The sequence below is a fragment of the Balearica regulorum genome, chromosome W (assembly GCF_011004875.1).
Source record: "Balearica regulorum gibbericeps isolate bBalReg1 chromosome W, bBalReg1.pri, whole genome shotgun sequence".
Taxonomy (NCBI): Eukaryota; Metazoa; Chordata; class Aves; order Gruiformes; family Gruidae; genus Balearica; species Balearica regulorum.
The window spans coordinates 2,402,086-2,429,134 of NC_046219.1; the positions used below are offsets into that span (position 1 = coordinate 2,402,086).

At 41.4% G+C, this 27,049-nt stretch overlaps 1 protein-coding gene across 4 annotated transcripts; it reads right to left on the bottom strand.

Annotated features, from left to right (window-relative positions):
* Positions 1–1,122: 1,122 nt before the first annotated feature.
* Positions 1,123–25,722, bottom strand: LOC142599200 (AN1-type zinc finger protein 5-like). Of its 4 annotated transcripts, none has more exons than XM_075739118.1 (6): positions 25,256–25,722; positions 14,988–15,151; positions 14,483–14,594; positions 13,582–13,679; positions 3,045–3,170; positions 1,123–2,765 (listed from the first exon to the last, which is right to left on the bottom strand). In XM_075739118.1, exons 2-6 carry the CDS (start codon positions 15,142–15,144, stop codon positions 2,617–2,619), a joined length of 642 nt encoding a protein of 213 aa, XP_075595233.1. In that variant the 5' UTR covers positions 15,145–15,151; positions 25,256–25,722; the 3' UTR covers positions 1,123–2,616. The 4 variants fall into 4 exon arrangements, with proteins under 4 accessions (XP_075595233.1, XP_075595234.1, XP_075595235.1 ...); XM_075739119.1 differs by having other exon boundaries at positions 14,994–15,151; positions 25,256–25,719; XM_075739120.1 differs by lacking the exon at positions 25,256–25,722 and adding an exon at positions 15,239–15,253.
* Between the last annotated feature and the right edge of the window lie 1,327 nt (positions 25,723–27,049).

The following is a 27,049-nucleotide window of genomic DNA, read 5'->3' on the forward strand; positions in this document are numbered from 1 at the left end:
ATTAATGCATTCTAGGATCCTCCTGAATTGCTTATGCCCTGCTCTGTTGTCCCTCCAGTGGATATCACCGTGATTGAAGTCTCTCAGGAGGATCAGGGCTTGTGAATGTGAGGCTGCTCCTATCTGCTTCTAGAGGGCCTCATCCACTCCATCTTCCTGGTCAAGTGGCCTGTAGCAGACCCCCACTATAATGTCCCCAGCCCTCCCTTTAATCCTCATCCATCCCCAGGTGGAGCTCCATGCACTCCAGCTAGTCACTGACATAGAGGGCAAACCCCCCCTCCCCCCGGTCTCTCCCAACTGCCCTTCCTAAAGAGCCTGTACCTTTCCATCCCAACACTCCAGTCATAGGAGCCATCCCACTACCTCTCAGCAATACCAATAAGATCATATCCCTGCAGGTGTGCCCAGCTCCAGCTCCTCTTGTTTATTCCCCATGCTACAGTGCATTTGCATAGAGACATTTCAGTTGGGCCTCTGATAAAACTGACTTGCTAGCTAGTACTCCTTGAAGTACTTCACCAGTGTTTCCCTGTTGTTTCCTTCTTCCAAGTCAACTTGTGTTGTGTGCTCTGTACTTTTGTTTTTCCTTGGGAAGGGTAAGTCTAGCATATGTGACATGCATACTTGGATAGAGACCCTGACAACTCTGCCCAGGCGTGCTGGTGAAGATTTGAACAAAACATAGTCAGTATATTGGCTGTATTGAATGAGATCCACTGGAAGTAACTTTTGTAGGCAAAAAGAGAAAAAACTGAAACAAAACCAAAACAATGAAGAACACAAAAACACTCCCAAAAAAACCCCAACATGACCCACACATCCCCCAACAAACCATTAAATATTTAAATTTCACTGCTAATATTTCTTTCATTCCCTTTAAACATGTTTTTTGCTGACATCTTTGGTCATCAAGTAGTTACCTGTATTCCAGCTGTTCATGCTTTTCTGACCTCAACAAGCCATGTTAAACAAGTTATGTCAAAATAAGAAATAGGGAGGTTAGGTTTTTTGTTTAAACACATCCATATAGACCTAGTACTAGCTTTGTACTCCAACCTTCTACAGGGCCACTTTCAAGTTACAGCAGTAACTAAAACCAATCAACTATCACAAAAAGTATTTCCTTCTGTACATGAGGGGTTTTTTTATTTACATAATACCACAGAGCATAGATGCTGGATAGTGTGATTATGTGCAATACCTAATTATGAACTATCTGTACATGTTTCCATATCTGCTAACTAAATTGAAGTTAAAGCAAAAGCCTGATGCTTTTAATTGTGAACTAAACTAAGACTGAACACAGCAATAAAAGACAGAAGTAGCATCTTGCATACATACACAACTATTTACAGATGAGAAGAGGCATTACTACACTAGTTGACACTATAGTTGATTATATAAAAAACCCCACAGCTTTCATACATCACAAAAAGCCCTTCCATTATAAACACAGAAGTGATATTGCCAGACAAGCATCAGTGATCTGTACTGCCCTTTCTAGTTATTATACAAAGCTGTAGATAACGGAGCCCATGCAATACACCCAAGAACACTACAGCCCTACACCCAAGTACAATTAAAAGTGATAAAGCAGCCCTCCAAGAGTGGTTCCAGCTCACACTTAAGTCTACAGTAGTCATGTTTGGTATGGTTTTCCATACCCAGTTGTTGCACATGCAGTTGTTACATTTAAAACTTTATTTAAATTATAAAGAGCTCTTAATATTCTTTTGAACCCAGAACACACTTAAGTTAAGAAGTACATGAATAAACTGCTCAAATACTTCTGCAACTTACACGGATGCATGTGTCACTTTCATAGAGCTGCTGTTGTATGTCTTAAAAAAAATCCACACTATGTAGCTTTTGTTTTGTAAGCCAATCTTAGGACAACATTGTGCTACACAACATTTTTAGCTATGCAGGGAAAAGCAGACAACTGTTGCAGGCCAGTTCTTAAGTTTTAACAGGACATTTCCTTTGGGAAAGTATTTTCATGATTCTAAAGTTAATGTAATCTGTTCCAAAATAGTTTTCTTCTCATATATGTCTGATTTTTTCCCATTGCAATTTTTAGATGACTTTATTAAATATGGCACCAACACTCATCTTACTAGAAGGTAGAGCCCTCTACATGGCTTACATTCTGCTGGAAAACAATGGAGTGCAAGAACTAAAAGTAGAACAAGATTTGAAGTGATAGAAGCAGACCGCCAACCTTTCTGATATATCCTTCTCCCAAACAGACAAATAGACTTTGGCTAGCGTTATACACTCTGAACATCCCAAAAGGCAGATCTGCTGCAAACATGCAGATAGTATACATATGTTTGGCACATGTGAACTAGAGCCTGTCCACTGTGCATGTGTATTCCTGTGCAGGTTCTGATCATCCAATTATATTTTGAGGAGAGCATATACATTTTCAAGGGCTGTATCTATTAAATTCTGCCTGTAACAAGTACCCAAACATTCTGAAATATCATTAAGACAGACAAGGAAAAAATTAAAACTTTTGAGAACAAGAAAAATGGACATGCATCTTCTCTTTAATGCTTTCCTAGGGTATATTAAAATAAAACAAATAAGTCTTTTCACAAGTAGGCTAGTTTATATTCTCTGGATTTTTTCAGCCACCACAACTGGATTCTCTTTCCTGATTTTTGCTGCAGCTTCTGCTTTGTAATCATACGGGCAGTTATGCGTGTCAGAATAACGGTGAAGTCCACAAAATAAGTTTCCACATCGGCAATCAAATCCTGTACAAAGAAAAGGAAAAGCAACATCACTAGGAAACTTTTGACGTAAGCAAGCTATAAATTAAGGGCTTAGTCAGTACAAAGGGGGTATGTGCATCTATTTTAATGAACAGAATAAATAAAAAATATTTCCAAATATCAACTCTATTAAGGGATCTAACATTATGGATTTTGAAACAGCAAGCAAGTTTAAGTTTGTTGAAATATGTGTAGCCATTAATCTACTAAGATGCAACTAATCATATATATCTGTTCAATATTGACAAAGTTCTCTCATACCTGTAAGGCCAACCTTCTTTCTGCACATGAAACATCTGTTCTTCTTTGGTTTAGGCAGTTCAGAAGCTTTCTCTTCACTCTGTGAAGTACTAGGTTGAGAAACTGATGGGCTTGGTTGAGTAACAACTGTTAAAGCAAGCAAAAGTAGTAAAGGTTATTTTTTTTTTCCCCCCTTTGGTTGACTTTACTAGGTACTCAGTAGCATGCTTGTATTTATTAACAGTTAATTCCCCTCTACTAAGACCCTGAAGTTTATTGTCTGAAGTACTAAGTAGAATAGGTATTTATTAACTTCCCTTTTATCTCTACAGAAAGCAATCAAGTTTTCCCCACTGTTTCATCATCTACAAAATACAGGATACCTAGTGTTATCACCTGTATAGGTATAAAGGCTTGGAAAGCACTCCAGAAGTTCCATGTACACACAACATTAAAAGTCATATGATCTAGTTTAAATTAATCCAAGACAATATTGTTATTGTCACAGTTAAAGTTGTTGAACAGAGGGGACAGTTGTGGAAAACAGTCAATAGGAACATATTTTAGAAACAAGTGACATTTACAGTAATGCTTTGTCATAGTACTGAGTTACTCTGACACTATACTTGCCAAGTCAGATGATCTAAAACCTCAGAGTCAACCAGAGCAGCAGCTAACATTCTTGAGCTTCAAATCACTGATTCTGTGAAACATCAAGATCAAGCATACTACTACAAACCACACTGCTCAGAAGAGCTTGTTTCAGACACTTTTTTCAGTAATTCAAAGAAAAAAAAAAGTACATATTTACATCGGATATCTGTATCCTTGTATTATATTCAACCTTAATGATCAAGATGATCATGCAGGTAGAGTCAAAGTGACTTATTTTTCAACTGCCTTTGTCACAAACTTTTGGTCAAATTGTAGTCACATTTTACTCAAGTTCTCTGCAGGATAAAAATGGGTCCTTCTGTGAACTTCTGTGGATCAGTTAGTTTTCTTTGAAAAATTAAATTTTTCATCAGTTGTTTTTGAAATTATTTTATAATCAAATTAGTGCAGAGGAAAGTTAAGGGAGATATGTTTGTATACAAACTTTAACACATACAACCTAAGGAGTCTGTTCCTGTTCAGTTTTCCTGAACACCTAGTTGTATGATTACATCTATTGTTTTAAAAGTTAGCAAGCAAACTATAAAATACACTCCAGAATCAATGATTGAGAACATAGGCTTAAAGGACTCATTTGTAACCAGCTTTATGCACACAAACAGGATTTCTTAGTTGAGATCATTTTAGATCAGTAAGCATTGCATTCTGTAAAAAGTAATTTTTCCAGACATCATGAACTCCTTATAGTTCACTACTTATTATCTTAATATTAACACAAATAAAATTTTAGAAGAGCAGATATTATGTTCATATGCCTATTACTACTAACAAAGCCTCACAGATCCAAGCCTCATTTCACAATTCACTGTAGAAGTTGAGAGCCTCTAGTCAGTAGTTCATATTTCAGATTGTTAACAAGATTCAGAAGTGACAAACTTTCAGAGGTAACAAGGAATTTCCAGTGCTTGTACCCCAAAAGTTTTATACAGTAAACCAGTATTTTTTTTTATACAGTTTTATAACTGTAAACAGTCCTAAGGAACAACTCAAACTCTTTACTAACTTTTTTTTTTACATATTCTATAGATTTTTCTAGAAAGTGTGAAGAGTTCAGTGTCAACACTATTTTGCTAAGTCTGAGGATAACAATACCATCCAGTCTTGGATATATAATGTTTTATACTTAAGCATGCTATTGGTAAAAAGCAGAAGTAGAGCACTACAATCATTACTGCTATTAATACTTTTCAGAGTAGTTTCCATAGCTGCTGCTTCTTTTTAATTAAGGAAAACAAATCCTTTGTCTTAACAATTAATATTTTCTAGATGAATAATCTAGAAATCCTTTAAACCCCAAGGAAAGTAGTGTTCAGTATCAGATAATCTAGTTGAGAGCCTGTGACAAAAACAAACAAAAAACCACAAACCAAAAAAACACCATAGTGTAAGCCTGTTGGATACCACACACCTTAGCTGACAGGCATGAGCTATGGCATTAAGAAATTGACTAAGCATCTCCCAAACCAAGAAGCATGGTCAAGTTCCTTCTAGATTTGTTATATTGCCAGTCTGTTTAGAATGAAGTGCTAGTTGTAAGCCATGGCAGATGGAAAAAGGGAACCTTCTGATTCTCTCCCCCATCCCATTGTGGGGGGAGTAAGCGAGTGGGTGTGTGGTGCTTAGTTGCCAGCCAGGGTTAAACTACAACAGTCCTTTTTGGCATCCACCGTGGGGCTCAAGATAACAGATTCAACTGGTACATTCCAGATCGAATCTATAGCTCTTATTAATGTTTATCTATTAATTGGCAGGCTCCTGTGCTTGCCATGGGGCTTGCTTGCCTTACTGTATGTATATTAGAGTCTAATGCTTGGTAGTAGCTGCATTTTGCTTTTGCTGTACTGCTTATCATCTTACTCTGTTGTACCCAGAAACATTTTGATAATAGCAATGACCATGCATGTGGGCTGGCAGATGGCCAAGGTATCACTGCTGTTCCTGTGCTGCTGTACTGGACAGGCTAGAACACCTATGTGAACAAGTTGAAGGGACTGTGACCTGTGGATGAGTCCACATGGCAGCAGGACACCCCAAAGCATGTGTGGTTGTGGGTATGTCCATGACACAGCAGGTATACCTCTGAAGAGGTTGTGGCCCAAGGATAAGTCCATTCTGGAGAAGGTACACCTCAAAGCATCTATGGCTGTAGATAAGTTTATGCTGCAGCAGGTATACCCTGAAGAGACTGTGGCTCATAGATAAGGCTCCACTTGAAGCAGGTACACCTCTAAGGTACTGCGGTCTGTGGATAAATCCAAATCAGAGCAGGAGCAAGGGGAGGAGTTCATTGTAATGTTAAACCCTGTGGCCTGGTATAAAAGGGACCAAGGGTAGAGATTGTAACGGATATACCTTTAAACTGCTGTGATCTGGGATTTGAGTTACATGTTATAGAAAGTACTACAGCAGGAACCACCCAAACCAATGGATGATGAACCTCACAAGAAGCAGTGCAAGTGCAGCAGTGACCTGATTTGAGCTCACTGAACCATCAAGGCAAAGAGATAGTCTAGTAGACCATTCTACGTCACAAAACAAAGATATTAAAAACAAATCCATCTAAGGGAAGATGGTACTAACTACTACAAGTTTACTTCCTCCTCCATATAAATAAACTGAATAGTGTTCACTGCCACAACCAGCAACGTGGGAACTAGAAAGCAATGATAATAATCCTAAGTGCAAATGCCCATTTCCCAAAAGAGCTGCCAAACAGGATCTTTCCCCCACAACTAAAATACATTCCAAAAAGGAAAAAATCAGATAACATGCAGAAAGGGGCAACTAAAAGGTCCCAAGACAAGGGGATTGGGCAGGGCCCCCTAGATCAGAACCAGAGTGTTCAATTTGTTACTCTACACAGATAACACCTACACAAAGGAGGTATCCTCCCACTTTTATGCCAGCAGAGTTAAATCTAATAATGAGTTTCAATAATGAAGTCCTCAAAGTAGCTTCTGATTAACAGCTAGAACAGTGACAACACCCTTTAACTAAAGCTCATACATCAGAGGAAAAAACCCTTTTTCAAACTGTGTCTCAAATGAAATAAGTTTTAGTTGTTCTAGCATGACAGTAGGAGCCAAATTCATCAGATACAGACCTGACAATTGCTTGTTCCAAAAGGCTCCCTCTAGCATACAAGCCAAATCTAACTGGGCAGCTACAATGCCATTCCTCAGTATATTAAATTAATTTTATGCCAGAAATCATACTGTGTTAATCATCAGGCAAAGTACTCTAAGTGATTGCCATGGAATAAATCACTAGACAAAAGCTGAAACAATGGTAGGAAAAATGGTTGTTACTGTTACCTGCAGACCTGCTTCCTCAGTACCAACCACCCTATTCATATAAAAAAAAAAAAAGAAAAAAAAAAAGCCTTTTACCACCAGAACATGCTTTATTGCCTTAATAGAGTTCCTGTTGGCATGTAGCCCTCTCCATCACCATGGTTATTTCTCTTGCCAACTATCAGCTCAGGTTACCAGATGAGGTTTGTTTCACTTTAATGAACTTACAAGACCAGTTCTCCTGCTACAAGTTTGAAGAACTCAGGAGCAAAAGAAGTTTTCAGAACTGGGCATGATTTTTTAATTTTTATTAATAAAGATAACAATAAGTTTAACCACAGGCATTGTAAAATGCAGTGTACCATCAGGAACAAAACAGGCACAGGGGATACCATTCAGAGTGACCTAAACAAGCTTGAGAAGTGGGCCCATATGAACCTTTGAGGTTCAACAAGGCCAAGTGCAAGGTCCCTGCACCTGGGTTGGGGCAACCCCTGGTATCAATACAGGCTGAAGGATAAAGGGATTGAGAGCAGCCCTGAGAAGGACTTGGGAGTACTGGTGGTTGAAAAACTGGACATAAGCCAGCAATGTGCACTCACAGCCAAAAAAGCCAACTGTATCCTGGGCTGCATCAAAAGAAGCGTGACCAGCAGGTCAAGGGAGATGATTCTCCCCCTCTACTCGGCTCTCGTGAGACCCCACCTGGAGTACCGCATCCAGCTTTAGGGTCCCCAGTACAAGACAGACATGGACCTGTTGGAGCAGGTCCAGAGGAGGGTCACAAAAATGATCAGAGGGCTGGAACACCTCTCCTATGAGGAAAGGCTGAGAGAGTTGGGGTTGTTCAGCTTGGAGAAGAGAAGGCTCTGGGGAGACCTTACTGTGGCCTTTTAATACTTAAGGGGGGCTTATAAGAAAGATGGGGACAGACTTTTTAGTAAGGCCTGTAGCGATTGGACAAGGGGTAATGGTTTTAAACTAAAAGAAAGTAGATTCAGACTAGATACAAGGAAGAAAATTTTTTATTGTGAGGGTGGTGAGGTACTGGAACAGGTTGCCCAGAGATGTTCTAGATGCTCCATTCCCTGGAAATGTTCAAGGTCAGGCTGGACAGGGCTTTGAGCAACCTGATCTAGTTGAAGATGTCCCTACTTATTGCAGGGGGGTTGGACTAGATACCTTTAAAGGTCTCTTCCAACCCAAACCATTCTATGATCATAATTCTGCTAGGATAAAGACCAACATAATCCTAGTACAAGTAGTGTCTGGGAAAAAAAAAAAAGCACAAATACAAGTGTTACATTGTAAATTTGGGAAGATTTACTTCACTCGGTCTGAAGATAAGATGCATCTTTAAAGCAGACAGAGGGGGAACAGCAAGGTCACTGATGATTGGAAGAAGTCACAAGCCACAGCATGACAGCTGTTCAACCTGTACACAGAAAGGTCCTACAAACAGGAAGAACAATGCTACTCTGACCCCAAAGTATTTAAAGCCACAGTGACTCAGACTTCTGAAAAAGTAATAACCACTGTAATTACACTTTTAGAACTGACAGCGCTTTTCCTTACATAAACCAATACAGCTGGAGCAGTTTATGAAGGTCTGTATCCTGTGGGAGGAACCCACACTGGAGCAGGGAAAAAGTGCAAGGAGGAACAGCAGAAAGGCACTGTTATGAACTGACTGCAACCATCCTTTCCTCCTGTGTCACACAGAATAGAGGGAGGAGGTAGAAGAGTCTGGAATAAAGGAGTGAAGCCGAGCATGGGAAGGAGATGGGAGAGGAAGGCATTTTTAGTTTTGTCTTTGTTTCTTACCATCCCACTCCATTTTTTTTTTAATTGGCAATAAATTAATTTTCCCCCAGTTGAGTCTGTTTTGCCTGTGACTGTAATTGGTAGGCAATCTCACTGTCCTTATCTCAACCCATGAGCTTTTCAATCTTATTTTCTTCCCCTGTCTTGCTGAGGAGTGAGAGAACAGCTGGGTGTCAGCCAAGGTCAACCCACTACACCTCCCAGCAACCAGAAAGGGCTACCAAAGTAATACCAAGAAGGCTTTTAGAAGCTTCCTCTATAACCCACCCCCACCCCCCCAAATATCCAAAATAAGTCCCTAGCAGTGTAACAAACCACATTGACTTCCACAGTACTAGGAAGCAGTAAGCATGCCAGTGAAGAGTGAAATTCTTGAGAGCATAAAAAAAAATATTTGGTTTTAAGCATTCTAACTACTTTTACATGAAGGTAATCCCCAACTCCCACCATGGAAGAACCAGGAAAATTAAAACAGAAGTAGTAATAAAGGTAATGGACAGAGAACACCCAAAAGTCATCAGAAAGACATACTGCAATTCTGCAGTACCAGAACTGAAGACTATACTACAGATTACATAATCCTTACACTGCACATTAACACAACTGACTTGTATATAGTTTGAGTCATTGAAAATAAGATGGGCAGTATTTACTATGTTTTAATCAAGCTTGAAAACGAATATTTTATTCTTCAGAAACTGCAATTGCTATGCTGATCTAGGTGCCCATGATAAAAGGCTAAAGAATAAATTGCATTTTTAATTTGATGCCAAAGAACTGGGATAAAACTATTCTGCAGTATGTAACTAATCTCCCGCATGCTCAACTAACAGGCACACTGAATATTTTTACTCTTACATCAATATAACAGATACCACTGTTTAAGTCCTCAGTCTTATTTTTCAAGGTAGACAGCTTCAAGACTTAGAGATTATTAGTTCAATTTCAGAATTGTTTCAATTGGGGACATCTACTCAAGCTACAGCAGACATGGGAAATGGAAAGAAAATTTTGAATGTTGATATATCTGATGATTTTATTGATAGTCACAAAGGAACTGTCTACAGATAGCACTCACAGTTAAATAATATAGCCATGTTTGAAAACAAATCAGAATCAGTTATTAAAACAAGAACCAAGCCATATAATCTATTTATCTTGAACCTTCAATATCTCATAAGATAGCTGTCTATTCAGCATCTTACTCAAAATATATACAGTGTGTGTTGCAGATATCATAGCTACTGGTTTTATCTATGACATAAGCGAGGGCAACCCATAACAGGGTCTCAACCTGCATATAGGACAGCTGTGGCATTTAAAATTAAAATAACTCCTCTTATTGGCTTTGTACAGAGCCAAAAGACAAGTGAGCTAACCATCTCATGAATTTTATTAAATGTCAACTTCCAGGAAAGGAAAGGGTAATCTACAACATGGATGGAATAAGACTAACAATATTTGGGGAAGATTTTTTTAACACTTATTTTATATAAGACCATACGCATTTCAAGTTCCAGTTCACTTTCTTTACAGGCAGCACTATTCCACAGCTGTGGCTTCAGAGTGATAACTCACCACACTGCTCCCTAAAACAAAGCTATTACAGGGTTAAGAAAAATAAAGTTTTTGATATGCATGCTGATACTAATTAAGTCTGGAAACACTGACAGACCCGATGGGAGACTCATTCAGAAAGGTAGCGACCCACAAAAGCAAAAAAAATAGCTAAAAATATGCTATGACTTGTTACAATATGATTAAACATACTTGTTTTCAGAACAGTTTGGTTTTAGTGCTCAATATGCAAGTCAGCTCTCTTGTATGGATGTTTTATTGCCACTTAAAAACCTGCTAAGCCTCTACTATGCCTCACCAACTTGGTAATGGTATTGCTCTGATGTAATAATCAACACAAGAAATGTAGAAAGAGAGTTAGATAAATGGAGGGGGGGGAATCAAATAAACCTTAATTCCTGTAAATTAGCATGGGGAAAAAAATATCACAAATATAAGAATATGTCTAGTATGCTTCAGGTATATTCTGACTTTGGTCAAGACTGGGCTAGAATTCAATCCTTAATTAAAAAGTATAGAAGCATATCAAAAGCCTATAAAATGCATGATATAACTAATGCCTAATTATGAATTAGAGTTTTGATATAAAGGTCTTTATACTTCACTGACTTGTGAACAGTTCATCAGATAAGCAACCAGACTGAACATACACCACAATTCAATTACAAAAACTACAACAAGCAAGAAAGTTGAACTAAGAAATTACAAGTTACAACAAAATATAGCATGTTAGACATCTAAATTACAACTAACTAGACCAGTTACATCTGTCATGCCTTTCTTCCTTCAAATGTTAAGGTATGATTAATTGCCTTCAGACCTGATTTGTTCTGAATGAGAATCCAGGTTACAACCTCAACCTGGGAAAAACAGAAGAAAAACCAAGCCTGTTAAGCTTCATTTTTGTCAGCTTCAGAACGTTCTAGAATCAGATGCTTAAATCCCAACAGCAAGAAAGTATACTTTTAGTCCACAGACTTAAAGACAATTGTCCAGACCTAACTATTTAGAACTTTCTGGCTTGCAGAAGAGAATGAGCCTTCATAGTGCTGAAGACATTTAATAAAAAAAACCCAACAAACCACCACCAAAACCAAAAAACCCCAAACAAACAGACAGACAACCTACTTTGCTTGAAGGCTACATTGTTTGTTCCTGGCCTATCATCTGATAGACAGTTATGAAATTCAATAGCCAGGGTGAGACTACACATGAAACTAAACAGTCTTTTCATTAACAACATCATGACAGGCATTATCTTACAGAATTACATCTCATAGAAAGTATTAGCTTTGTTGTTATGAGGTGACATGAATTATCTACTCTACTATTGTTTCAGCTCCTCCTCAAGAGGAACCAGCACATATTGGATGCTGCTAGAATAAAAAAAAAAATGGAACTAGCCCAAACACAATAGGGATTTATAAAAAGTTGAGGCCAGCTTTTCTTGACTGCAAGACACAGGATCAATGTACTAGTGAATACAGCAAACAGTTGGTATATCTTAAATGTCCCATAAACCCTTTGTAATGTAAGAATAGTATATAAGGACACTATTCTGTGCTAAAATCTGTCCCCAACTTGATTAACTTTTACTTTTAGAGCAGCTGAAGATTGTTTCAAGAATTTATGGATACGTATTAAGGAAGACAATTATAGACAGTTTTTTCCAAAAGTTTAAATTCTATAGCAGTTTTCCCAATGACTTCTACACAAGCTTTAACAGAGCTTTGACTGGTTTCGACCTGCAAGATTATTATTTTGAGTTGCTTTTAGGGATTTCCCCCCTCCTTCTAATCACTAAAGAGTGCTGTGTGACACTACCATTTAGTTGCCTTGTTATGAGAAAATGGATATGGAGTCAACAGAAACAGAAGATTGCCTTTTACAGTTGGCAAAACAACAAATCCCTATTGGCAGTTTTAATAAAATTCAGCTATTACTTGACCACTACAACCATTTTATGTATTTCTTTCCTGCTTGTCACTTTTTCAGGTAGCAACCCATAAAAAGACAATATGGGTTTATAAATATTGTAACAAAGTATAAATTTCCAAGTTACATATAATAAGCCTCTTCAGATAACATAAGTTATAAGAAGCTGAAACATGTACGAACTGAGGAGACTTTCACATAACCAAAAAAGAATATAGTAAAAGCAACTGTAATTTAGTTCATGTCATAATTTTTAACTTAACTTAAAATAGTAAAAATCTGTGTACAAACACTGAGCAATTAACTATCAGCTGTAACAGCAGTCATTGACAAAAATGCATCTTTGCATCATATATAGTACTGAGTGGTACCTTCTAGAATTTTCCACTCATTTTCAAATAAAAGTCATTTTATCTTCAGTTGTAGTGAAGAGATTTTCCTATTAAACATCATCTTTTAATGTTTTAAGGCTATTTCAGAACTGTTAAATTAACAAGTGTCAATACTTATAGATATCAAACAAGTACATTAAGATACCTATTTGAATAAACTGCTATAAAGTAAAACATGAATTCAATCACTCACTAGTAGTTAGGGAAGCAGTCCCTCCCCATCTCCCACCAAGAAATACTTTACACTTCAAAGTACTACAGCTACAACCTTCCTGAACAGGAGTAAAACTTAAATTGAACAGTCTCACTAAGCAATTAATGCCGTAAGTATTCTATAACCAAAACCTTGTTCTGTGGATATATCTACTGATTACTCAATTAGTCCAAGAACCTTTAGTAGTCTTTGTTAGTATTTTAAATCAAGTATTCCCTTCTCCCCCACTCTCATCCTTCTGTAGAATGGAATTTATTAAGAACTCTGTTCTTCAAATGCAACAAACCATTTTGATTGCCACAAGTCAGCAGGAACTGTACTGCTAGTGTTGATTTCTGTATAAAATCTGACTTCAAAATTAAATTGTATCTGGGCACAAGATGTTCAAGTGTCTTTTAAAAATGAAGGTTTGATAGCCAAAATGCTCAAGTATCAAGTTATCTCCTAAAATTGAACAAGTGTCTGAAAACTATGTTCTGGCACTAGGCATTTTGCTTGATTCTGAGGGTACTAATACTTCAGAAGCATTCATAATTAACAATTCCTCAAGACCATCACCACAAAGGGATATGCCTACTTGAGAAAAAGTAAATAAATTGTCAGTTTCTGTTAAGTCAGTTGTAGCCAGTGTTACTCTGCAAACATACCTGGCTCGGTCTCTGTTTTCGTTGATACTTTTTCCTCTCTTGAAATGCTCATTTCTGTCATTTGCTGCATTACAGGCAAAGTGGCAACAGGCACATTTCTGTTTATGTACAATGAAATGGGTAATTACATTAGCTTCGAGTTCATAATAAGAGCTTAAACTGTCAAAATCCATCAATAGACTACCTGATCAGTTATTATTGATACACGTTCCTGATCTTTACTTCTACTGTCTCTTTTCCCTAGAAGAAACTATGCAATCGGTAGCAAGTATTTTCCCAGATAAACCAGAAGTATTCTTGTAAATGCAGTAGTCCAACACCAAACACTAATTAGTTCTCATTTATAAAGATTCATAAAGTAGTCAGGTGCACTGCCCCTTTTTCCTCTGCAGAAACTCACTGTAATAGGGCAAGGTTACTGCAATGTTACTTTAACTTGCTATACACTAACAGTTTATTCAAACCTCAAAATAATACCTTGATCTGGTAAAGGGTCTAGAGAGCAAGTCTTATGAGGAGCAGCTGAGGGAACTAGGGTTGTTTAGCCTGGAGAAAAGGAGGCTTATTGCTTTCTACAACTACTTGAAAGGAGGTTGTAGCAAGGTGGGTGTCAGTCTCTTCTCTCAAGTAACAAGCAACAGGACAAGAGGAAATGGCTTCAATTTGCACCAGGGGAGGTTTAGGTTGGATATTAGGAAAAATTTCTTGACCGAAAAGGTTGTCAAGCATTGGAACAGGCTGTGCAGGGAAGTGGTGGAGTCACCATCCCTGGAGGCATTTAAAAGACTGTGTAGACATGGCGCTTAGGGACATGGTTTAGTGGTGGACTTGACAGTGTTAGGTTTATGGTTGGACTTGATCTTAAGGGTCTTTTCCAACCCAAATGATTCTATGATCTTACCTTGATTTTTCAGATGTGCTACTAGCAGTACCTTCACAGTTGCTTAAGCTAGTGTCTGCTCTCTGTACAGATGCAGAGTCTGAGGTAGGACTGTTTGAACCACTAGCTGTCCCTATAATTTGAGAAGTTAGTTATAAGCAAAGCGCAAAATACAAGTTTAGCAAGTAGTTTTGCATACATTTATGAACTGTTTCCAATCATTCCTCATCCTACTGCATCTTCTTAATTAAAAGACAGATTATATTGTTAATGACCAAAATACAGAGATTGTGTAAGAACACATTTATAGCAGAGGGTAAGTAGAAATGCAGATTAAGGCTCAACAAGTTGGCCAGAATATATTACACAAAAATGCATTTTTATTTTTACTGTGATTTAAAGTATTATTCCTTTTGATATTTATAGTATGTAGCTATTGGAAGATATCCTGAAAATAAATTCTGTGATTCCTCTCATCACCTATACATTATACTTTCAAGACACACAAAAAAATAAAGACTCAAACCTTTACCCATTGGGCTGATTCTACCACTATTCTGCTGTCGCTGAAGATGCTCTTTGTAGCAAACAGAACACATCCCATTTGTCCTAGGATTTCCATAGAATCCACATCCTGTACTACACAGCATGGGCCCTGGGGTCTGGTTTGTCTCCTGAGCCATTTCAATGCTGTAAATAAAACCAAGAACTGCATTAGTAACTGGCATTTCACCAAAATCAATTACAGGGTTATAGAATTAAATTATGTCTGCTTACCTTGCCCACAAAAAGTGGTATCAGCATTTTTAAAGATGGCTATATGGATGTTAATACATAATTCAGTACTTCAATTGCATTGATAAGCAACATCATTATGAATCTCTAAGAAGCAAAAAGTGTTATCATAGCGTAATGGGTTGACCTTGGCTGGACACTAGGTGCCCACCAAGCCACTCTATCACTCTCCCTTCTCAACTAGAGAAGTAGAGGAAAATATGACAAAACACTCATGGGTCAAGAAAAGGACACGGAAAGAAAAAAATTAAAAAAAAAAATCACTCACCAATTACCATCACAGGCAAAACAGACTCAACTCAGGGAAATTAATTTATTAGCAATCAAATCAGAGTAGGATGATGAGAAATAAAATCAAATCTTAAAAAACACCTTCCCCCTACCCCTCCCTTCTTCCTGGGCTCAACTTCACTCCCGGTTTCTCTACCTCCTCCCTCTGAGCAGCACTGGGAATAGGGGTTGCAGTCAGTTCATCACACATTGACTCTGCCACTCCTTCCTCCTCACACTCTTCCCCTGCTGCAGCATGAGATCCCACCCACAGGAGTCAGTCCTCCATGAACTTCTCCAACGTGAGTCCTTCCCACAGGCTACAGTTCTTCATGAACTGCTCCAACGTGAGTCCTTTCCACACAGTGCAATCCTTCAGGAACTGACTCCAGCGTAGGTCCCCCACAAGGTAACAATTCCTGCCAGCAAACCTGCTCCAGCATGGGTTCCTCTCTCCATGGGGTCACAGATCCTGCCAGGAGCCTGCCCCAGCGCAGGCTTCCCACAGGGTCACAGCCTCCTTCAGGTGCATCTACCTGCTCCAGTGTGGGGTCCTCCATTGGCTGCAGGTTGATATCTGTTCCACCATCAGCCTCCATGGGCTGCAAGGGGACAGCCTGCCCCACCATGGTCTTCACAACAGGCTGCAGGGGGATCTCTGCTCAGGCGCCTTGAGTCCCTCCTCCCCCTCCTTCTTCACTGACCTTGGTGTCTGCAGAGTTGTTCCTCTCCCATATTCTCAATCCTCTCTTCTGGGTGCTGTTGCACAGGGTTTTTTTTCCCCCTTCTTAAATATGTTATCACAGAGGTGCTACCACCATCACCAATTGGCTCAGCTTTGGCCAGCAGTAGGTCCATCTTGGAGGCAGCTGGCATTGGCTCTATCAGACATAGGGGAAGCTTTTAGCAGCTTCTCACAGGAGCCACCTCTGTAGCCTGCCCACCCCCTCCCCCCCAACCTTGCTATGCAAACACATAGTAATACTGAGAAGTAATATACTTGTCCGACACTGAGCTGTGCATGCATGTCGCAACCAAATTGAATTCAACAGCCAACAAAAACTTTATTACCAACCTCTGAGCACTTACAGGGTAGAAAAAACCCACAGCTAGATGGGTAGAATAAGCAAGACCAAGTCTGGGTCTACTAAACAATTCTGGTAATTAGCATAGCTTATCTTTGCAGACTCCAAAGAAAGAACTGCAGTTTTTCAGTAATGTTGATCTTGCATCATTCTGATGCTAATCCCATTATTCGCAGTTCATACTTTCACAACACATTTGTTAAACAGAACAAAAATCACTGAAGTATGGGCAACAGTCCTTTTAAAACTATATTTTATATGTTTAGGAGAAGTTTCCATAACAAGACCTTTAACTCTGCTTAAATTGCATATGAAGTCCAATACTGAATAGTAACTGGCAACAACATGTGTACAACAGGCCCTCAAAACAGATGATCAAAAAGCATTTATGAAATAAGCTTAGACCAGATTTTACTCTAAGAAAAATAAAAGCCATTTTAGACTGCTGAATACATCCATTTACACAGCCTATACATTTCCAAAAAGCCAGTTAAATCTTTTGTCTTAAGGATATAGGCAGACTTCTGCACCTCGCAGAGTTAGATAATGCTAACCCGCATCTCTGCCACCAACTGCTGAAGCACGGAATAAAAATACATACTTCACCTTCACTGGTGGTTAATCTCTGCAAAACAAGACTAGTAAAAAAACTCATATAATGACCAAATCCTTAGTTCCCAATGCAAAAAAACTGTAATACAGTCATCAAGCAGTCTACTACAAATTGAAGACACATAAGAATATTGCACTTGCCCTCCAAAAAATTAGCTTGCAGCTGAGCACCACCCGGCTGCTCGCTTACCCCTCCCCCGGCAGGATGGGGAGGAGAATGGGAAAAACAAAGGCAAAGCCTCGAGGATTGGGATAAGGACAGTTTCCTGGGACAGCAAGGGAGAGGGAAACAATCAACAACAGTGCTGATAACGGAATATACACAATGGGTGATAACAGAGAACAATTTACCAATCCAACCACCTGTCTAGGAGCAACACCAATCACACCCCTCCCTGACTAGCCCCCTTTTATGATCAGCATGATGTCACATGGTATGGAATAGCCCCCTGGCCAGCTTGGCTCACCTGTCCTGGCTCCTTGTGAAAATTAACTCTATCCTAGCCAGAACCAGGACATTATCCACCCCTTATTCTATATCATCTACATCATGCCCAGATCATACACAGATATCAGTCCCTTAGTCTATGGGCCATCGTTCTAAAATGTCCCTTGAGTTCATTTAGTCCATGGTTTTGGGTTCCATCTGCCATTACAGTCTCTCAAGGCAGGAGCAATGGTGTGTGCTGCTGGATTGTTGCACGCTGCATCCGGAGTCTTCACAGCCGATGTATCTGGCACGGTCCGTGCTCGCAGTCTGCGCATTGAAGATGTGATTTTCAATGAAGTTCCTGGGCACCAGTTGCTGAAGTCAGGTCTAGTTCCATCATCGTGACACTTTGTTCAGTTTCGAAGTCCATCCTTCATTAATTTGGGTTGATTCTTATGGTCATACCATTGATACAGTATATCGCTATTAACATCATGCAATTTAATTTACCGGCTATTCTCACCCAAAAATCAGATCCCCTTGGGGTACACACCGGACTTCCCCATCTTTTCTCATCACCCATCAAGTGCACCCTGGTCCCTGAGCAAAAGCAATCCCACAGATGGGTTTGCCTTTGCCTGAAGCAGGGATAACCCAGGCTGTCTTCCCCAACATATTTTTCATGCGCACTAGAGGAACTTTATCCCCTTCTACAGGATGTGGAAATTTTGATTGGGCAGGGCCAGCTCGATTGGCAGATCCCCTAGAGTTAACTAACCAGGTGGCCTTTGCTTAATGTGTGTCCCAGTGCTTGAGGGTCCCACCACCCATTGCTCTCAGGGTAGAATTTAGCAGTCCATTGTACCTTTCAATTTTCCCAGAGGCTGGTGCATGATAGGGGATTTGATACACCCACTCAATGCCATGATCTTTGGCCCAGGTGTCTATGAGGTTGTTCCGAAAATGAGTCCCGTTGTCTGACTCAATTCTCTCTGGGTGCCATGTCACCACAGGACTTGCTTTTCAAGACCCAGGACAGTGTTCTGGGCAGTGGCATGGGGCACAGGATATGTTTCCAGCCACCCAGTGGTTACTTCCACCATTGTAAGAACATAACGCTTGCCTTGGCGGGTTTGTGGGAGTGTGATGTAATCAATCTGCCAGGCCTCCCCATATTTATATTTCAACCATCATCCTCCATACAAGAGAGGCTTTACCTGCTTGGCTTGCTTGATTGCAGCGCATATTTCACATTGATGGATGACCTGTGAGATGGCATCCATGGTCAAGTCCACCCCTCGATCACGAGCCCATCTATATGTCACATCTCTTCCTTGATGGCCTGAGGTGCCATGAGCCCAAAGAGCTAGAAATAATTCGCCCTTATGCTGCCAGTCCAAATCCACCTGAGCCACTTCAATCTTGGCAGCCTGATCTACCTGCTGGTTGTTCTGATGTTCCTCAGTGGCCCGAACTTTGGGTATGTGGGCAACTACATGACGTACCTTTACGACCACCTTCTCTAGCTCAGTAGCAATATCTTGCCACAATGGGGCAGCCCAGATGGGTTTGCCTCTACGCTGCCAGTTGCTCTGCTTCCACTGCTGTAACCACCCCCACAGGGCATTGGCCACCATCCATGAGTCAGTACAGAGGTACAGCATCGGCCACATTTCTCTTTCAGCAATGTCTAAAGCCAGCTGGATGGCTTTCACCTCTGCAAACTGGCTCGATTCACCTTCTCCTTCTGCAGCTTCCGCAACTCGCCGTGTAGGACTCCATACAGCGGCCTTCCACCTTCGATGCTTTCCCACGATGCGACAGGACCCATCAGTGAAGAGGGCATATGGTTTCTCATCTTCTGGTAGTTTATTATACGGTGGGGCCTCTTCAGCACGTGTCACCTCCTCCTCTGGCGACATTCTGAAATCTTTGCCTTCTGGCCAGTCTGTGATCACTTCCAGAATTCCTGGACGATTGGGGTTTCCTATTTGAGCCCTCTGTGTGATCAGTGCAACTCACTCCACGTAGCATTGGTTGCATGATGTGTAGAGGGGATCCTCTCTTTGAACACCCAACCCAGCACTGGCAGTCAGGGTGCCAGGAGGAGCTGTGCTTCAGTGCCAATCACCTCTGAAGCAGCTCGAACCCCTTCATAGGCTGCCAATATCTCCTTTTCCGTTGGAGTGTAGCAAGCCTCGGATCCTCTGTACCCCCGACTCCAAAACCCCAGGGGTCGACCTTGAGTCTCCCCTGGTGCTTTCTGCCAGAGACTCCAGGTAGGGCCATTCTCCCCGGCTGCAGTGTAGAGCACATTTTTCACATCTGGTCCTGCCCAGGCTGGACCAGGTGCTACTACATGAACTATTTCTTGTTTAATTTGTTCAAAAGCTTGTCGTTGCTCAGGGCCCCATTTGAAATCATTCTTCTTCCGGGTTACGTGGTAGAGAGGGCTTACTATCAAACTGTAATTCGGAATGTGCATTCTCCAGAAACCCACAACACCTAAGAAGGCCTGTGTCTCCTTTTTGTTGGTTGGTGGAGACATGGCTGCTATTTTGTTGATAATGTCCATGGGGATCTGAGGACGCCCATCATGCCACCTTATTCCTAAAAATTGGATTTCCTGCGCAGGCCCCTTCACCTTACTTCATTTTATGGCAAAGCCAGCCTGCAGCAGGATTTGGATTTTCTTCCCTTTCTCAGAGACTTCTTCTGTTGTGATGCCCCATACAATGATGTCATCAATGTATTGCAGGTGCTCTGGGGCTTCACCCTTTTCCAGGGCAGCCTGGATCAGTCCATGGCAAATGGTGGGGCTGTGTTTCCACCCCTGGGGCAGTCGATTCCAGGTGTACTGGACGTCCCTCCAAGTGAAGGCAAACTGTGGCCTGCACTCTGCTGCCAAAGGGATCGAGAAAAATGCATTAGCTATATCAGTTGTGGCATACCATCTGGCTGCCTTTGACTCCAGTTCATATTGAAGTTCCAGCATGTCTGGCACGGCAGCACTCATGGGTGGTGTGACTTCATTCAGGCCACGATAGTCTACTGTCAGCCTCCACTCTCCATTGGACTTCTGCACTGGCCACATGGGACTGTTGAAGGGTGAGCGGGTTCTGTGGGCAACTGCACATTGTCCAGGTCCTAATAAACCATCTCCCGCACAGCTAATTCCCTCAGGTACTGGATACCTCTCTCCATGGTGGTCCACTTGCCTGGCCGACATACGACATCTTCCCTGAAAGGATACCCTCAGTGAAGCCTCCAGAGGCTGAAGGCCTGTGCCTTCTTCCCAATTGCCTTTTCTATGCCCCCTTCCCTAGACAAGGATCCCAGCTGCTTGGCCTCCCTGCCCTCCAGTTCCAGGCTACTGGCCCCGTTATCCCAGCATCGGAGCAGCCAGGTAATAACATGCTCCCCTGGAAGGCAGATGAAATCTTTCCGCATATCTCGCAGCTCACTCGGGGACAGGGATTGGGTGATTACCTCTGGTTCTGGCTCTTCTTGTTCTCGTGATGGTCCTGGTTCATCATCATCCTTCATTAAGTGAACCGATTTCCTTGTGTATTTCTTTTTGTGTATAGGGGCAACTGATACTGGTATGGGTTGGTCTTTTGGCTCGGCTACAGTGCCTGTGGGTCTGCTCTCTCCCCTCCTGGATGGTGCTGTCTACTATCAAGCAGTGTTCAACAGATCATGGCGAGGGCCCAGCACAGTGCAGTAAGTTGTGTCTCCTTGGAATAGCCACAGCATTTTTCCTTTCAAATATTCTACCACTTTATCAGCATCTTGCAGTTGTTTGGGAGTGAAGCTCCAAAGCATTGGGGGTGAAAAGGTCTCTAGATACCCGCCCATACTCTCCCACATGCCATGCCAGCCCTGACTATTCAGCCTCAGGGAAGATCCCTGGGTGGTATTCTTAAAACAATTTTTGCTACCCCTGAACAGGACTTGGAAACGCATTCAGGAGACCTAGCAATAGGAATATACTGGCCTGAACATTCCAAGGGCATTCAAAATTCTCAAAAATTGTTGTAACCAGCCAAAAGGGAAAAGGGAAGGCGAAAGAGTGCGAGAAGGTATCCCCTTCTGTCTTCCCCATAGATTGGGTCCAATTATTAATCAATTCTGAAAAATATTGACTGAGGTACGGGCATGACAGAAATGCTACATATGAGTACCAGCTTAGGCTCATGACCATCGATGATATCTTATCATAAGTCATTACCACACAATACAACAATATGAGAATATGAACCCCTCCCCCAGAGGTGATAAACAGTGCTGCAGGGATTACATAGAGTAAACACAGGTTTACAAACCAGAGCCATGGGACCAAACAGAACATCATTGTGACCAGCAACTGTTTCAATAACATTATAAATGCTTATAATAATTTTGTTTTAACACACTTGGGTCAGATCTGTCGTTATCACAAGCCCTCAAGCCCCACATTGGGCTTCAAAAAGGACTGTCATGGTTTAGCCCCAGCAGGCAGCTGAGCACCACATGGTCACTCGCTCACCCCTCCCCTGGCGGGATGGGGAGGAGAATGGGAAGAACAACGGCAAAGCCTCAAGGGTTGGGATAAGGGCAGTTTCCTGGGACAGCAAGGGAGAGGGAAACAATCAGCAACAGTACTAATAACAGATATTCACAATGGGTGATAACAGAAAGCAATTTACCCAATGGAGGCCCAAGGGAATACTCAACCCATCCAGGAGTCACTCTGAACCCGCCCCTGCCCGACTAGCCCCCTTTTATGGTGAGCATGACATCACATGGTATGGAATAGCCCCCTGGCCAGCTTGGCTCACCTGTCCTGGCTCCTTGTGAAATTAACTCTATCCTAGCCAGAACCAGGACAAATGTAAGTACTGCCTATGGGGCTTGGAGACATTTTAGTGAGAACTCTAAATTACTGCCTTCCTCTTTAAGGGCAGCCACAATAAGGGACACTTGTCTGCTGATGCTCAGGAGACCTCAAACACACCAAATGCTAGTTAAACTCTAGTGTATAAATAAATACTTTCTATAGCTTAAAAAAAAACCACACTGCAAGCTGTAACCATATATCTCAACAGTATGATAACTGTAATTGACAGCAGCATTTGTCTAGTTAATCTAAACTTCTAGGATCAAAGTAAATCAATAGCAGGAGAAAAGAGTAAAATTAATCTGCTTGCCTGCTTGTGGTCATGGGACTTCAACGATTTATACCTTTGTTTCAGTACTACAAAGTAAACACTCACACTTTCTGACATACCTCTCAATAAATTGCAGTTTTACAGCCAAACACCAGTCAATGGAAGCAACAGAAAAATCCAAGACCTAAAAAATATTCTCACTGTAATAACATAGAGCTACAATAAAGACTACTTCTGCCCTTATTATGCAGGTAAGCTCCAAGTGCTATCAATCTCAGTTGACTTGCTCCACTTTCAAATTAGCATGTTTCACCACTTACTAAGTTTAGCTTTAGGTATTAATGCTAGTATTAACATATTACAAACAAGACTCTTCATGGCTCCTTTGTCAGCACAGTCTTTCAGTACTTGAAATACATACCCCCTAATTAAAAGAGCAAGTTGTTATCCAATGCTTAAGAAATTGTGCTTTTTCACAATCTTTAAAGTCCAGGTGTCACTTGCCTAGGTTGTAATACATTTCCCAGAATTTAATCTACTAACCAGGCCACTAAAACATGCCATTTAATCTTTTGAAGCAACAGTGAAAGTGAAGTTTTCAGAAGAGATTGATTACAGACTTCTCCAATTTTTCCCTACAAGCTTTTTTACTAAGATCAGTAACTAGCTAAGGTCTTACAAGTTGAGTTCTATTTCACTGGAAAACTAGCTAATACCATCATATATCTGCTTTCCTGAACTTCTCAGAAACTTGGGTCACATGGGTGAGCACATTAGCTTCCACCCATCACAAGGGTGCAGTGTGACAGGCTAACCTAAAGGCTCAGACACAAAACCTTGTCAACAGGAGCCTCTGAAATCAGCTTCTATTTATATCTCTGAAGGCTACCAACTCCAACAACCCACAAAACTGAAGCAGCCGAGTATACACCCACTGCAAGAGGAAAATATGAAATTCAATTAACATGACTACAGCTTTTTTCCCCTAGAAAAAAAAAAAGGGAGTGCAGATACTTAAATTCAATCAAGAAAATGCAGCATCATGAGGCAGTCATCTCAGACAGACATTTTAATCTCTATTTCACAGCAAGAACAGAAAACAACTAGCTATGATCAGAGACTTAAGAGATGATTACTCTCTCACAGCCTTACAAATACATCCCTCAACCTTTTGGTTGGGTGGTTACAACCAAACCTTTGCAAAAAATATAAAGATCTCTTCTATCCCCAAAAGAGGAAAGTCTTAACCCCCAGAGATGTCCATGTTTAACCCTGACCTCCTATTATAAAAAAAGAGCTATTTTATTCAGCATGTTAACTCAAACAGTAATTTACATCACTGACCTTCACAGCTACTGGCAAATTTACCCAGCTAAACTAAAAGGGGAACATAAATACTTTGTTATTATTATTAAAGTCCCATAACTAAGACATCTTTTTAGTTTCAAATTAGAACTAAGCTGAAGCATAGTCAACTTTAATAATGGCAGATATTGAGATTATTCAAATATTCAATAGAACTAAGCACTTGCACACCCAGTGCACTCCCAATAAACTACAACTGAATCCTAACGCTTATGCACTTCCCGAAGTGCATAATAAATACTCTTAAAGTTATCCTAATACTTAATATAATAAAGAGAATAGAAATACAAACTAATTTTAAATCAATAATAAAACCTTGTAATTGAGTCAGCGATGGGGCTAAACTAGCTGGTTAAATAAATATTTATTTGAATATCTTCCGCTAGAAAACAGATCACAAAAAAACCCAACCCAAAAGACAAACAGCAAGGATGTTTCAGATATACGTCTAACAGCGTGAAGCAAAAACACGAAGTAAATGCGAAGAACACGGATCAAAACCAGGTATTTCCCAATGATAATTAAATCCAGCTCAATGAGTCAGACAAAAGGGAAGGCACCGCCAAGTGCTCAAAGCGTGGCACGTTTCAGCCGCGCCCCCCGGACACCGGAACACAGAAGACCCGGAGGCTTCTAGGCTAAGGAGCACAATAGGAGGGGGTGCCAAGCCGGAAACGCAGAGCCCAGGGCACTCCCCGTCGCGCCGGAGCCTCTCACAAACCCCTGAATCATGTTCGGCACTGGCTGCCGCACGGCTCCCCTCAGCCCCCCACTGCTCCTCTCCCAACAAGGACTGAGGAAGCGTCATTGTCTCGCTCCCTTTGTCTGCCCCACTAAGGGGAGAGTGGGATGTACACCAGCCCGGCCCACGGCCTCCCTCCGCAGCACCCGCCGCATCAGAGTGAGAAGAAGGAAACCGCCGGGGGAAACGAGAGACGATCTGCCACCTCTCGCCTCGCGGAAAGCAGCGGAAACGCCGCGGGGAGGCCCAAGCACACACACACACCCCTCATGCACCGCCTGCGCGCTAACAGCTCTTAGAAACCGGGCCCGCATTCCCTCCAGCCACCCCTCAGCGCCCGCATACCTGCTCCTGGGAGGGAGGGGGGGAGGCGGAGCGAGAAACCCCACGGCCGATATCGGAGGCGCTGCAGGCGGCTCTAGACTGTTTCAGGGAGAGCGAAGGGCACGGGTGTGGGGCACGAAGCTGGCGGCGCCACCGCCGCTTCCCTTCTGCGGCAGCAACAGCAGCAGCGCAGCACAAGACGTGCAGAAGGACGAAAGGAAGGCGCAAGAAAGAGAAAGAATTGAGGAAAAAGGGTGGAAGAAGGAGGGACCTGAAGCCGCCGGTCCGCTCGCGTCAGCTCCGCCTCCTCCTGGCTGCTGCTCCCACGCGGAGGCAGCTAGGGAGGGGGAAGAGAGAACGAGGTACGCGCGTGGTGGCTCACGGTACCGCCGCCATCATCTGCAGAGTCACCAACCTCCCCCTTCCCGAGACTGGCGAGTACACAGGAATGGACAGAGACTCCGCGCATAGTCAGAGAACATCGTCTGCCCTCCAAGGGGGCGGAGAATCGGAAGGAGCCGTGTCCAGAGCAGTGACAACTATCTTGCGCAGCTTCACCCCGCCCACAAGAATAGGATGGGGCTATGCGCAAGTACAAAACCTACCCCATCCACTTGTCTTAATAACAGATACCTCCGCCCCTAATTAACCGTTCCGTTTAAACTTTAACGTGCAGCAGTGTCACAGGTGAATTATTATGAGAAGTCATCGTTGTGGGGTTAACTAAAAGGGTTTTATTAATGATTAAACGATGATCAAATGATAGTTAATCGATGATTGAATGAAAATTAAATAGTAATCGAATGATGATTAAACAGTGATTTGACAATGATTTAAATGATGATTTAAATGATAATTTAGACAGTGGTTAGGCAACGATTTAGACAGTGGTCAAACTACTACTTACTACACTTCTAATAATTAAGCTATAGCTGGATATATAAATATTGCTAGTGTACAATATACTTTTAGGCCTAATGTAAAATGTTGCTTGCCTCGTTATATACATCGGATGCCAGGTAAGGGGTCTCTCAACTTTGAGGCGTAACCTTAAGAGGCATCCCTCCTCAAGGGGGAGAGCACCACCGTGCAGCCTGCTGCTGTGCAGGAGAGCTCAGTAGGGCCGTGGGGGGACTACAGATATTTATAGCATAAAGTGATTGACTTGTAGTCAAACCCCCCTTTGGTGTATGTACAGGAATGCAGCTGTAGCAGTTTTAGTTTTGTCTGATCCCAGCTCAGGCTGGTACAGTTAGCTCCTGATAAGACATGGCCTAGATTCCTTAGTTCCTGAGAAGATATGGCCTAGCACAATTCTCAAGGTTTGCACATCAAGGCTGATTTCAGTCAGGCCTACTTGTTGGTAATGCCTAAACTCAAAGTACTGTTCACTCAGGCAGAGTGGGTGCATCTATCAAAAGCAGCCATTCATTTTTTTAACCTCACACTCCCTTTTTAGCTATCTTCTGGATTCATTAACTATTGTCTATTTACACATACTACTAACACTAAACTACACTTATGCTAAACAACTATTAAGTCACTAGTTGGCTACTTTTTTTTTTAAATAGGTTATCTGACTTAATGAATTGTCTGCAGTGATAAGTCAGTTTTAAAAGAAATGGGATAATTTTGTGCTTGATGGATTTTTTTCTGTGATATAAGAAATTTGATTTCTTGTGAGTTTTATTGATTTAAAATTCTTAAATTTTGACTGTTTATAAACTTTTGTGTTGGGTTTGTGTGGCAAGGTTTTGGTAGCGGGGGGGCTACAGGGGTGGCTTCTGTGAGAAGCTGCTAGAAGCTTCCCCTGTG